Genomic DNA, 13,928 nt, shown 5'->3' with positions numbered 1-13,928 from the left:
GAGATGCTGCGGGTTAAGTTAGTAGGAGTTGTCATTGGCTGAAGGGATTATTCTGTCGACTTTTTCCTTCCTAAATGCAAAGCTCCTTAGCACCATCTGGAAAAGCTCCAAGGAGATACAGAGCTTTGGAAAGGCTCCCCAGCCTTGCTCTGTGTGGACCCTCATCCCTGCTACACTGTGTCGTAAGCAACTGCATTGTGGTCACCTGCTGCAGCCAATGAAAGCTGGCTTTCCCTGGGGACACACTTAATGGGAATGGCTTCCAAAACCAAAGGGAGAACATTCCAAGCAGTTGCCAGGAGATGTGGGTATCTGACTAAGCTTAGGCTTCCTCTCCTCTACTCCCTCCTTGCTAATCCCTTAGAGCAGCAGCATCACTTACACCGTCACAAAGAGCCAAGTGCTGGAGGCAGCACAGGGAGCTGTACCCAGCTGACACCTCAACCTTCACACAGTGCTCTTCTAGAGTCCCCAGGGCATGCTGGCAGCACAAGAGGAAGCAGCAACTTCTCCTTAGTCTCTCTTGGCTTTAGTGCTACAAAGATTCTGGATTTTTTTTTTTTTAAATCTATTTTCTAACTGACAGCTGTCCCACTCGTGACCCACTCGCCACATTTTTACAGAATATTGGATTATCATGGCTGATTTCAATTATTTTTACATGCATAAATACAGAACAAATGGGTGCAGTAGATATATTTAAATAAAAATTGACAAGATGCATTTATTGTTTTAGTTTTGTACAAAAGCATAACTTAAAAGGCAAACTAGTATAAACTTACTTTGTGCCAAATATTTAAACTTTTCATTCCAAAGAGTATCTGGTTCAAAACTTGTAGATACAGTTTCCACTTGGGAAATCTCTTTTTTAAGACCACAGATAACACAGTATTGTAAAATGAAAATTCTGCAGTCCTTCAACCAATCATAAGTTGCATTCTGCTCTGAGTGCCAGAATTTTAGCTACTCAGTGAATGGATCCCATGAAACATGAGCCATGCTGGAGTGACCTGCTGAAAAGTCAGTTTGCCTACTGCTCATTCATGTTCTGAAAAGAGATGTGCATTAGGACCCGTGACATGCAATCTTAGCAAAGACTGATAAATATATGTGTAGAAACAGGGTGATGTGTTTGGATTTTTCTCTGCTACTTCATACCAGCCAGAAGTAGCCTAAGAAAACCTACGTTACTTAAGAGAGTCCCAGATGTCATGCAGAAGCTCAATTATCCTTGAAATAAAAGAATGCTTTCCCCCTGATTTTGCTTTTCCTTTGCACACGTGACATTTCCTCAGTAAGTCTGAAGGGTTTTCTCAGTCACCACCACAGCTGCAGCTGCCTTCTGCCTCGGAGGGTGACTGGCAGTCTCTGCTGACGACATCTCCAGGGACGCTGGAACAAACCTCCCACCAAAACAAGCAGGACACCTCCCTCAGACGCCCCTTCAAGAGCCTCCAAAGTGAGAAGGTTACTCCAAAAGCTACTTTTCCCACAGAACAGGGCTTGCTGTGCTGCAGGACTACCAAAAAGGCTAGCACAGAGCTGGATTCGTGTTCTTGCCATCCAGTATCCAAGTGCAATTCCTGCCATTTAAAAATGTGGTGGATGCAGCGCGTGACAGCAGCTGTGCGAGAAATGGGACACAGCTGCACAAGTGTTCCACAAGACCATCTGGAGGAAAAGTACCAAAAATAGAAGCGAGCAAGCCTCGTGTATTTCAGCAAAATTAAGCATAAAGAAACTGGTGTCCATGCAGTGTTTGATATGCCATAGAAACTGCTTCAAAGAGCACTGGATAAGAAAACTATCAGTGAAAATGCAAGCTTGGACACTACGAACAGTTTACATCTTGTAGGTGTTCACTGATACAGGACAGTGGAATTATGACCAGTGGCTCACCTTAAAGTTATTCATGGTTTTCCAAATGAGCTAGTGTCTTACAGTGCTGTACAAATAAAAAGTTGTGGGGAGTATATGAAATATCTGTATTAAATTCCACTGCATTAAGTTATCCAATGCATGAAAAATGACCCAGATGCATTTAAAATAAATGCATATTACAATATCACATATAGTATTATAAAATTATTACTTATGTGCACAGTCCTGATATCTATAGACATGGCACTGTGAAGAAAGCCTGGTTCCTAAGCATTTTTATAGATATTTGATAGTGATGCAATTTGCTATCAGTCAGATCATAATGTCCCTTCAACTTTGGTACATTCAGTGCAAAATATTTTTGGGAGTTTTTTTACTCTTATAAAAATAAAAGGCATTTTTTTCCCTGGAGAGTGCTTAAAGAATAAACACTAGCAGAATGTCTGTTCAAGCATGGAAAGTGACAAAACAGAAATAACACTTTTGTTTGCTTGTTTCCTGTTTACACTCTAAGAAACATAATATAATGAACCTATAAAAATAACAGAAGTCACTGTGTTAGGGTTTTTTCCTGATATGCTGTGATAAATTGCTAGTTTCTTCTTAAAATAGTTTCCATGCAGTATAAAGCATAAAATCAGTCTTATTAAGTTAATAAGTTCATTGTAACAGCTCATATTTTGTCATACACACCACTGGCAAATGCATTTCCACAAACCTCCTCAATGCACAAGCCGTTGTTACATCCTTTGTTGCTGACTTTCCTTCCAACTCACTTCTGCCCCAGGAACTCGAGCTCTATGGTGTTTCCCAGGCAGGCACTCATAGTCTTAGGTAAAGCAAGTGTTGGATATGCTGTTATAACATATGGCATAAAGTAATGTACCTTCATGAATTAAAAAAAAAAAAAAAAAAGAATTTATAAAAGTTCGGCTGTATGCTTTTTTGATAATTTACTGGGTAGGTAAGGGACTGAACGATTTCACATTTTGACTTGAATTTTCTATTGAACAACTTTGATGAAATCCAGTCCTTGGGTACATGTCAGTTTTGCAGTAGCCAGATGGATCACAACATGGCATCACGTTTCTGGTTTGCTCAGAACATAAACTTAAGAAGTGTAGCCATCCCAAAAACCCATGGATTGCAAGACTTGGCTTTCCCTGCACACCAGGCACACTCTAGTTTCACTGTCGAGAATTCTGCCACTACCACAATGCTTTTTAATTGCTTCACAAGCTCCTTCGTGGAACCTCATTATTTGAATTGCACCATGAAACAATTTTCCTCTAGGAAATCCAATACAAAAGTTCATTCATTCCTTGAGAAGACAGATCCACAAAAGTCCAATGAGCTGGGCACTGTGGTTTGTGTATCACTCAAGTCCGAAAGTACTTGTTTCTTCCACTGCTGTCAACAGTTTTTCATATAACATAGAGAATGATGGGTAAGGGGGAAGGTCCAGACGATTGAAACAAGTGTGAGCCCTGAGGGGAAAAAGAAAGAGGAGGTGAAGAAGTGTATTATTTGAAAAGTTCAAAAGAGAACACACAGATTGGTATGTGCTTGAATAGAGATGGGCAGATAGTATTCTTTAGAAGACTTTGTTCTGTCAAATGATGTTTTCCAATTGAACAGGTAGTGAGGTTTAATCTGCTTCCTTCTCATTAAAATAAGCCAGTAAGAAGCATTTATGAAGCTCTTTAGAAACATACTGACAGTCCAAAAGGCATGGGATAAATTTTATCCATCAAATGTGCATGAGAAAAAAGAAGAATGATTTGGCATGGTACAAGTCAAACAGTCTGGTCTGAAATCCTGGCTTTAAATGTATCTTCTGAGACGTAGCCTTTCTTTTCTGTATGGATGATACTTGAATACTGTATTTGTAATGATAAAAAGATATTTCCACACATCTCCAGGTCTATAGGAAACACTCCTACAGTGGCAAAAGACAGATGAATTAGATGCTCTTCCTTCTACAATTTCCTCATATGGCATATGGATGGTGTTGTTGAGGCATACTGCTTGTGCTGATTTCCCAAAGGACATAGCTGCCCTAGAGGCCAGCAGCTTTTGGAATTACACAAAACCATGCATGAACCTCTAGCAACCTCCCTGCTTTCTTAAGAGGGCGACCATGCGATTTATTTCTCAGTTTTTGAAGTCCATCTACCTCAAGTTTGTTGACACACTTGGAACTGTCTCTCAAATCCTCTTGCAGGGAATGAAAAGGGAGATAACAAAGGTTTCTCTTCATAGTGGAACCATGGATATCATTACCTGACCTCAGGGCATGCTAAGGATGGTACTTTCTAAAACACTGAGGTGGATGAGCCTGCTCTAATGAAATAGACAACATAACTATTAATGTGATGGGATCTTGAGGATGAAGTGATGCGGAGAGAAACTGGAAGAGGCATCTCTTCTGCTCTAAAGCTTTGTAACAAAGCCTCACTTTAGATTGATTTTAGAATTTTGGCAGGTCTCTGTTTACAAATACTTCAATCTTTTGCAATAAAATACATCATAGAGTTATTTATTTAAATTCAATCCAGCTGAAAACCAAACTCCTCCTGCAATGCCCTGCCCTTCATCAGTATGATGTGTTATGCATAAATATGTAACATGTTAATGGAAGGACTGAACAAGCTCCCTCCTCACAGCAAATGCAACTCCTCATTTTACCTACCCAGTCCCAGAAATCCAGCTGTCTACCACAGACCTGTACAGACTTCCTCTGAGCAAGAAAGTACTGCCTTCCATGTGAGCAAATTCATTAATTGCCACTTTAAGTGCCTCTCAGCTCCCAGCTATGGGAACAGAACATGGAGTGAAGTGGGCTAATCTCACTTGTTAAAAAACCTCTGAGTCCTTTACAAACTGGAACTCACTGAAGCTGAAGCACCCACTCAGTAACAGCCTTGTAGTGTCATAAAAATATCAGGCTGAAGATATGTATACACAGCACACAAGGTCACACCATTATTATAAACACAGTCTTAACACCAAATATGCAATCACTTAAAAAAACATTGCCTTTAGCACCCACCCCAAACCCAGTATCCTTACAAGAACACTGCTGGTACATGCTGTCTAGCAGAGATGGCATTTCCCCATTCCATATTCCAAGGGGTCTGGAAAAATTTTTCCACCCAGACATCTCTGAGGCTCCTGGAGGAAAGCTTTCCTTTTATTCCTCCTTGGCCTTTCCAAAAACCTTATAAAATTATATCATGATACAGATGATATTATTCCATTTCCTGCAGAGTACTTAAAAAAATTGAAAATACTCTCTTTTGAAGAAAAAGACTGATTTAAGGCCAGCAGCAACTGGAACTCAGTGATCCCTTGAATTCAATATAGAGTGTTGAAGAATCTTAGGCAATTAAGAGCCTAACCACATGCTTCTGCTCCATGGGGCTGAAAGCCACTCATTAGAACTATGGATCATGCTGTGTGGGCTGTAAAACCACAAATTATAAAAGACACAGTATATAATTAGCAAGGGATTCATTATGAACTGATTTAATAGTAAGCTGGCATGTTGTTTACATTTATTAAGAGAACTGAGTTTTATCTTATTTTGAGGGCAATTTTGAAAATGGAATAACTTACTGTGGAAAACCAAGTAATTAAAAAAGACAAAAACAAGACCTTTGTCTTCTGAGGCAATGCAAGCTTTTCCAACCCCAGCACACAACTTCCTAAGTCCTTAAGACAAATGTGTTTTTTTCCTTCTGGGTAGTATCTTCCCATTCCAACATTTCAAACCTCATGGGCACTGACTGTTCATCTTCCTGGGCTCACATTTTATGACAACATAAAAACCCATCTTGGTTCCTAAAGTCCAGGTTCCCAGATTCCCAATTACATTCCCCTTCATTTTGATTACCATAGTAAAAGAGAGTGATTTAGGATTAAAATGCAGTAGTCACACATAAATATAATTTCCAAGTGAATCGTCACATGAATGAATAAATAATGTACAGCAATGAACCTGGAACCAATTTCTCAGCACGGGAGTGAATTGAAAGAGCACGGTCCCTTCCCCTAAGTTAGTCTAATCTGCAACACAGTGTAAAAGAGGGAAGTAGAAGTGGCATTGGGGTAGCAGTAGTTAAGCTAGAGCCATAGTAATCAATCTTTCCAGGGCATTTTACATGCTACCTAGTTAGGGTCAAAGACAGCAATACAAGCTGGGCAACCTGACATGTGCCTCACAGAAATCTCACTATTTGGATTCAGCAGAGCTGATTACACAGCAGTCAGAACAGTGGGAACTAGGCAAACATCTAGTGAAAACTTGTGTGTTTACATTCACAGCTGCTTAGGCCATAGCCACATACCTAAGTGACTATCCTAGCTGCCCTTTGTGGCTCAGACCAGGAAGAAGAAATGGGGGTGGGTATTCTTATGTGTTTTCAGCACTGCAGTAATGTTTTTAGAAACAGAGGAAGAAACAAAGTCCACTGACCTATTAAATCCTCACTTTTGCCACCTGAGCATTGAGCACTATCAAATTTCACAGGCACTCCTGCTAAGAGAGCAATTTGCAAAGTACAGCACTGCTAGGAGTGAGTGATGGTGCCTTAACATAAAAGCTTTAGTTATCTGAGAATCAGTAGGAGTCACAGAGTCCTAGGGCAGCGTTCCCAGCAGATCCAGTGATATGTTTACACATGCTGGGCTTGTTTGGAAACCTCTTGAAAGCTGCTACTCGGGGTTGTAGTTACTGATGTGTTACCTGCAAGCCAGCAGTACCCTGTGTTTGCACAGGGAGTCTCAGAGACTGCTGAGACCCAGGCTGAAGCTGCACTGCATCCAAGAACTACACATGTAAAAATGCAAACAGTGCTTTTGGCTTGGGGCTTAACCCATTTCAGCACTAACATGGAAGAGCTTTCATTTTTTATGACATCAAGGTTTACCATGTGCGAATAGCAGGAACTGCTTGCTCATGATGACTGCAGGTGTTTGTCACACACAGTTGTTTTTATTTTAATTCTCACATTTGTAAGGTAAAACCTATCCAGAGAGACAAAATTCAAATGCTTGTTAACCAAGGGAAGGTGAGGTAAGTGAAATTTCAACGAATGATACAATCTCTTAAATGTGAGGAGCTGGCATTTCCCCTACACTTACTTGATGAACAGCCTATGATAGCAAAGATTCTCAACATGTTTCTCCATATTGCACTTTTGGAAGCAGTTTTATTCTGCAATTTATCACAACCAGGGTTCTGCATAAGCTTTCCAGAGAAAATTCTGAACATCCTGTTCTGGCAGGCCCTGACCTTTTCCAAGCCCTGCTTGCAAGCGCCGGGAATTTCAGCTTCAGAGAATATATGGAAAAAATCATGCAATCTCTTTTCTTACTTAAAGTCACAAAAAAAAAAAAAAAAAAACAACCTTGAATTTTGAAGACGAAAAAAAAAAAAAAAAAAAAAAAAAAAAAAAAAAAAAACCTTGAATTTTGAAGACAGAAATTATTTTTTAAAAAGGCACAGCTTTTACTTTTTAAAAAAGAATCAAAGCTAGTCCATAGGCCAATCATAATCAAACTATAAAGGAGACTTATCGGGCTACAAGATATTACTAGGTCCCCAGATAACATTTGATATGAAATAGCAATTTTCAGGATTTGGATTCCTTTAATCTTTAGTTGCCTGGCTCTCATTTATGCTGTAAACAGGAAAGATGGCTCTGTTTAAAGGCCACCCCCTGTGCCTGTGGATTTCACAGCACCACTTCTGTGTCCATGACCTTCTCCATGCAGTTCTGATGGCAGCAGCCAACTCAAGAGGTATTTCTGCCTCTGACCTTGTGCTGGAGGAAAAACCTACAGGTTGTTGGTCAGAGAGACTCTTGAGTGTCTCTGACAGCCACCCTATGTCTAAGATGAGACTCAATGCAAGTTATTCCTGAGGCCTCTTGTTTATGAGGAGTGGGTTTATGATTGGGGTTGAGCTTGCTCCAGGGATCAGCCCAGCCCAAAGCCGCCTCCAGAGGCTGTACACAGCATACTAAAGCTGAGGTCTGATTAAGCAGAGTTAGGCTGCCCACACTCCACACACTAATCTGTGTCTAACCACTCCTAACCCTAATTCTAGAGGCTGCAGAATCACAGAACTGGGTGAAAGAAAATCTCCCAGCTATCAGTCTCATCACAGTAAAGACAAGAACCTGTCATGTTTTGTCAATGAAGAAACCAAGCTGAAGGTGGTTTTTTCATCACTCACATTATTAGTCTAGTCTTGGCATTGTTACCATGGACCTTTGAGGAGAACTCTTTTTCTGCTCCAAAAATTGGAAAGGTTTTTTTTTAATCTTTTCATCCTACTCCTCTAAACTTGCCCTTCCCAATATAAATTGCAAGGGCTTGTACAACTCAACTGTTGCTTTCATATCTTGGACTCTCTTACTGTTCCTTTACCCTCCTCACCTATTTCAATTGATTTTACTTGCTCTGTTTGAAATCCTTACCTTCTCTTGTCTCTCTTGCTGCTTCTCAAGTGAAATTACTCCCTCCTGTTTTGCACTCACAACCTGCCTCTTCAGTATTTGTTAACACTTGACACCAGACCAAGCATAAAAATTGTATCAGTAAACTATACCATAAAGTCTTTGTCTGATGCAAAAAATATGATAGTAGCTTTCAGTCAGACATAGTCACAAGAGCTATTTCATTTTAATTCATATTCATTTGTGCTCCTAACTTGTGAACTGCATGTTTAGTAGGTAAATACTTGCACATTTAATCAAATGTAATAAAGAAAGTCAGAAGTAGCTATCATTCTAAGATGATTTTCCACGAGAAAAACACTGCAATATGGATGTCAGCCACAGTTACACTGCCTTGTCCAGCTTAAGAGAACAAAACTGAGTTCAAACCAAAATGGATGTATCAGACATTGCAACAACAGGAAGGAAGTATGCATGTAAGGGAAGGCATATTTGCATATTCAGTGAAAGCTTGTTAATGTTGTTCAACAGCTGATCTGTTACCCCAGAGAGTGGCCCTGTGAAGCCACCTTGGCACTGGAGCCCCCAGAGCTGTACCTTGGAAGAGCAGTGATCTTCCCCCACTTCTCCACGCAGAAGCGCCTGGGCCCGTTGCTGCCCCGGAGAGAGGCAAAGCCTTCGTAGGGAATGCTGGACGTGCCTGTGACAAACTGGCAGCACAAACACCCGTCAGGACAGGCCTGCACACAGGGGCTGGGGGGGGCACAGCAGCACACCCACCACAGCCCAGACACTTTTGGAAAAGCATTTGCAAAGCAAGGAAATTTGTGAGGCACAAGCAATAAATGCTACTTTACATGGAGGCTAAGGGCAAAGAGACCATTTCCTGGCTGGGCTCTGGAAGAGGCAACCTAGCAGAATAATTTCCTCTAAAACTTTGCTGCTGCATAAATATTGTAGAATAACAGACTATCAGTATCCAGTTACTCAGACTTAAGCCTAAGTGAGTTTTTTGCTGCTGTTTCCTGCATTAAAAGGAACTAACACAAAACATAGTAATATCTGGTGGCTTTGTGTTATGCCTTTCTAGCTATATGGATTTCCTTTGCTTTATAAACCACAATTAACTACTGTAAGAAAAGGACAAAATTCTGAAGGTTAGATATGCCCACTGACATTTGTTGAAATACTGACTCGTGAGCAGTTTTATTTACAACCTGTCATGAACAGATCAAATGTAGCTTTTGACAGATCAGACTACTTAATTTGTAATGACCTGGATATTATAAAAACTTCTGACTAACAGATGTGACAGGAACATACAAGCAGACATTTCTGTCTCGCCATCAAATGAGATGTTCTACACTGCCTTTTTACATCTTTTAAAAAATACTTAAACGGATTCAAAAAAGAAAATTCTTCATAATTCAGTCATCAGATAAAAATTCTGAACTGTTAAAACCAGCAGATTTCATATTAGATCAATAATGTGGTATGGTTTGCAGTGGAGGTTTGTCTGTTTCTTTACAGACAGGATGGATGTAACCTGAACTTAAAAAATTTAAGTCAATAGTAAACCCACATATATAAATATTTTTCTGTTGAGATATTTTGTCCTTCAGTCAGCAGCAGGGTGACTGGAACCTGCAGGTTTAGTGAAAATGGAATTGGACTGACTTTAAGGTTTCTATCATTATTTTCCAATTTGAAGCCTTGAACTTCCATCTAAGCTTTCTCCTTCCTAAGCTGTATAAATACCATTAACATTTCTACCTAATGACATAACCAATTACACAGTTTTCCTTTTCTATCTTTAGGAGTCTTAATGTACTTTTAATCAAGCAATAGTAAAGGATTATTGATATTAGCCATTGTATCTTAAATGTACTTTTAAACTTAGAAATCTATAAAATAGAAGTGAGCTTCTGTCACTTGAAATTATTTCATTTAGCCTCTGACTCAGGCTATTCCCAGTAGTAAACATCACCATAGTTTCTGGGTATCCTAAACCAGGATGGGGCTATTTGAGCATCAAATTTTAATTATTTTTACACAGATCAGCTGATTTCTTACCTGTAAAAGTCTTAGACGTTGTTCATTGTTGAACCTTTCCACAGCAGCCCAGAACCACCGAATTACAATGTGATTGTCATGATAACCTGTTAAAACAACAAGAGCCTTTATACTTTCAGGTGCCATGAAAGTGGTTGAGGGAATAGTTAGTAAACTTTTCCTGGTTTGGCCCTAGTCACAATAATGCTATATTCTTTATCCAGTTGCATCAAAAGGCAGAAGGTGAGAGAGAAATACTCCTAAAATCCTTAAAAATTCTAAAGGCAAAGAATGAATGTACTATGACAAAAAGAAGTGAGATCCCTTGTGCAAGCATTTCTTCCATTAATCAGTCACTAACATGAATGCCAGTTCTTGAACTATTCCAACACTGTGCTATTTATCTATCCAAAGCTACAAATGATGCTGCAACCATTTCTCTCACAGTATCTCAGAGTTCCCAAATCATCTGTTGTTCTGAAATTATTTCAACTACCAGCCTGCAGCCACTGTGATTGTTTCTAATTTCCTGTCAACTTTGAGTGCGTAAAAAAAGAAGAGGAATATGCAACCAAGAATGGCTACCATTTCCATTTCTCTCCCAGGTCTGGGAGGTACCTCCCAGTGTGCAGCTGAACATGGCACTTTCTGTGGAGAAGAGTGTCCTGTCGTGCTATCTAAGCAAGGGGATGCAAGGAAGCAAACTAAAATGGAAAAATTACCTTCTCCTAACACTAACTTAACCAGAGAAACTCAAAAGTTACTACAAATGTATCTCATGGGATGGTTCTTTACTGTCCTGAAAACTAGGTAGGTCCAGAGCTCTCGACACTGTGACTGAACAAGTCAAAATTCAAGTTACCTCCTCTGTACTCTGTATTATTTCTCCAATCACTCAAGTCAATTTCTGCTGTTCCAGCTATAACCAGTTCCAGTTCTCTGGCATCAAATACAGACACCAGTCTTGCATCAACCACCTGTGAAAGAAAATAAAATGCATAGCAGCATTTCTTCATGTACTGATTCGTGCCTCCCCATAAAATCTGTTACTAAGGTATTCACCAGGTATCATTTCAGGTAATTCAGAATTCAGGTTTTGTCTTTTTAAACAAACAAGTCTCAGAGACCCAGTGCAGAAACAGAGCAAGGATTCAATGCTAATCATACAGTGATTGAGAGTATTGTCCAGTGCAAAGCAGATACATAACCATAGTCTTTATATAAATTACTAAAAAAATTTTTTTTGCGCTCCCTTCCTCTTCCACTATCTGCAAGGGCACTTCTGATTATATTTGGGTATTTTGGAAATGTATACAAGAAGAAAAATATTTTGGAAGGAGAAAGAAAGTAAATTTAATTTTGGAGCTTTTTACCTCATAGAAACCACGAACTAGACTTTCTGTTTGTTGTACAACTCCTCTCTCAATTCTCCATTTCACCATTCTCTCGATGTATTCTTTCTTGTTCTTTTCAGTGACTGGGATATTGGCACCTCCTGGTTTTAGTTCCCGTTCTGTGATCTTAGGACAAAAAATGACCAAGTGACAACACAGTTATTATAAAGACAAAAGAAGGAACTGTAATAACTTAAATTTTTAAGCTGGAGTATTCCCTAAAATCACTAAACAAGCCTGACTAACAAACTGGAATATATGAAGTAAGAGAACACACAAAAAAAATTTTAAAAACAGTATTTTAAATTCCATTTAGTCTGAGGAACCTTCATAATTAGATTGAAGAATAAGTTGAGAAGAAGAAACAATCTTGACAGTGACTAAAGCATTGGAGTTTTCTGAATAATACCTTAACAAAGGTGTTGTAATACCTTTGAATAGAAACTTTGCTGCAATTCAATTCAGGTGAACTACCTCTAGCAAAGCAATCCTAAATTCTGATGTTTCGGATACTCTCCAGAAAAGCTCCTTAACCAGAAAAACATGTTTGACCTGCTACAAATATTTATTCCTCCTCAGATTTCAACACTGGTTTCACCAGCAGGAATTTTTAGAATACAAGTTCAAAGCAGCATGGAAGGACACTCATTCTTCTGTCCAAATAAATGTTTATCTAGCAGTAGAATGCACCAAGGAAATTAAGAATCTTGCACACCTGCCCAAAAACTTCTTCATTTACAGTAAACGTGAGATCTAGGATATCGTGTATGTCATTGTCTTTCATCCACTGCAAACTCTGGTGAAACTCTTCATCCAGATATTCCAGGTCACTCAGGTCACAGAGTCTGACAGAAGAAAGAAGAAAACACACAAATACAGATGATGGCAGCAGCCTGTGCTCAGTAAATAAACTCAGACAAAACTGAATGGGAGCCAAGAGAAACATTAATAAAGAGGACAACTTCAAGTCTCTGTTTATTTGCCTGGTAACAGCAGTTACTGTAAAACACAAAATAACTCTGTAAATATACAAAACTCCAGAATTTAATTTGAAGACACATTGCTTCTTAATGGTGAGTCTGCCCCATGTTTCCTGAGAAGCACATTTAGGAAATATGAAAATACACAGATTGAAGAGACAAAGAATTCAAATAATAGAAGAATTTTTAAGATTTTTTTTAAAAAAGCAAGCAGTGTCCTTTTTGTTTATGTAGCTACACTGCCTCATCTCCATAATTCGTTGAACTGCTTAGATTTCCAGCTTACCACATACTTACCATACTTTCCCTTACCTCATCCTTCTCACTAAAATGGTGCTGCTAGCATTCAGGTGTTTTAAAAATGTATGTGCAGTAGGAACGGATTAATTACTCCCCACTAGTAGAACATGCAATGTTTTATAGGAAAAAAAAATGCTTCCAGACTTCTCAAAACCAGCTTTCCAATAAAAGTAAAGCACCTTAAGTTTATTAGGTCTTAGCTTCCAGACATGCTGAGCAAGCACAGCTCTCAGTGTTTCAGCCAGAACAGAAGCAGTAGTTCTGGAAAGTAAGTCTGAAGTCTATCAAAGTACAGCTCCTCAAAATGGAGATTGCCAACAATCAGTCTACCTCTGAGAATGCATGGTGCAGTCTAAGTTATGAAGTGATTCATATCCTATCCTGTGAGTCATTACATGACAAAAGAATAAGAACTCTATTAATATCTGGAATAAGCCCACAGCACGGCATTGTACATCTTCAAGTCTAGAAGAAAGCTGGTAACAGGGCTAAAACAAAACACAAGGTTCTCATACTGATCACAAACAACATTCTGAGGTAGTGGAAACAAGGAAATTTTTCAAAAAGTTAATGGATTGAAAACAGTTTATTAAATTAGAAATAATGGCCTGTCTCCTTTGTCAATACAGCATCATAAATAATCCATACACAAAATGGCATCACTGATGGGGAAGGAACCAAACAAAAGAGGAGACAGAACAATTCTACTCACATTCGGAGGAGGGCTTTATAAAAGGGTCTTGTAAAAAAGGCATCCAGCAAATACTGATGTATCAGAGCAAGACCAAGAATTCGACCACTAAACCTGAACCTGGAAGAGAAAGGGTTACAGTCATGATACTGAAACTTTGTGGTTG

General features: G+C 39.1%; 1 protein-coding gene across 3 annotated transcripts in view; it reads right to left on the bottom strand.

Moving 5' to 3' along the window:
* Positions 1-206: 206 nt before the first annotated feature.
* The window catches only part of HECW2 (HECT, C2 and WW domain containing E3 ubiquitin protein ligase 2), a 100,202-nt gene continuing 86,480 nt past the window's right edge, over positions 207-13,928 (bottom strand). For all 3 annotated transcript variants that reach the window (XM_041472883.1, XM_041472885.1, XM_041472884.1), the window contains 7 exons: positions 13,784-13,882; positions 12,507-12,636; positions 11,771-11,917; positions 11,260-11,374; positions 10,419-10,504; positions 8,943-9,055; positions 207-3,368 (listed from right to left, as the gene is read on the bottom strand). In XM_041472883.1, coding sequence (XP_041328817.1) covers positions 3,257-3,368; positions 8,943-9,055; positions 10,419-10,504; positions 11,260-11,374; positions 11,771-11,917; positions 12,507-12,636; positions 13,784-13,882 — 802 coding nt within the window. In that variant the 3' untranslated portion in view covers positions 207-3,256. The remainder of the gene's footprint in view (positions 3,369-8,942; positions 9,056-10,418; positions 10,505-11,259; positions 11,375-11,770; positions 11,918-12,506; positions 12,637-13,783; positions 13,883-13,928) is intronic.

Source organism: Pyrgilauda ruficollis, unplaced genomic scaffold (assembly GCF_017590135.1).
Source record: "Pyrgilauda ruficollis isolate IOZ18807 unplaced genomic scaffold, ASM1759013v1 scaffold3, whole genome shotgun sequence".
NCBI lineage: Eukaryota > Metazoa > Chordata > Aves > Passeriformes > Passeridae > Pyrgilauda > Pyrgilauda ruficollis.
This window is presented reverse-complemented; position numbering and strand designations above follow the sequence as displayed.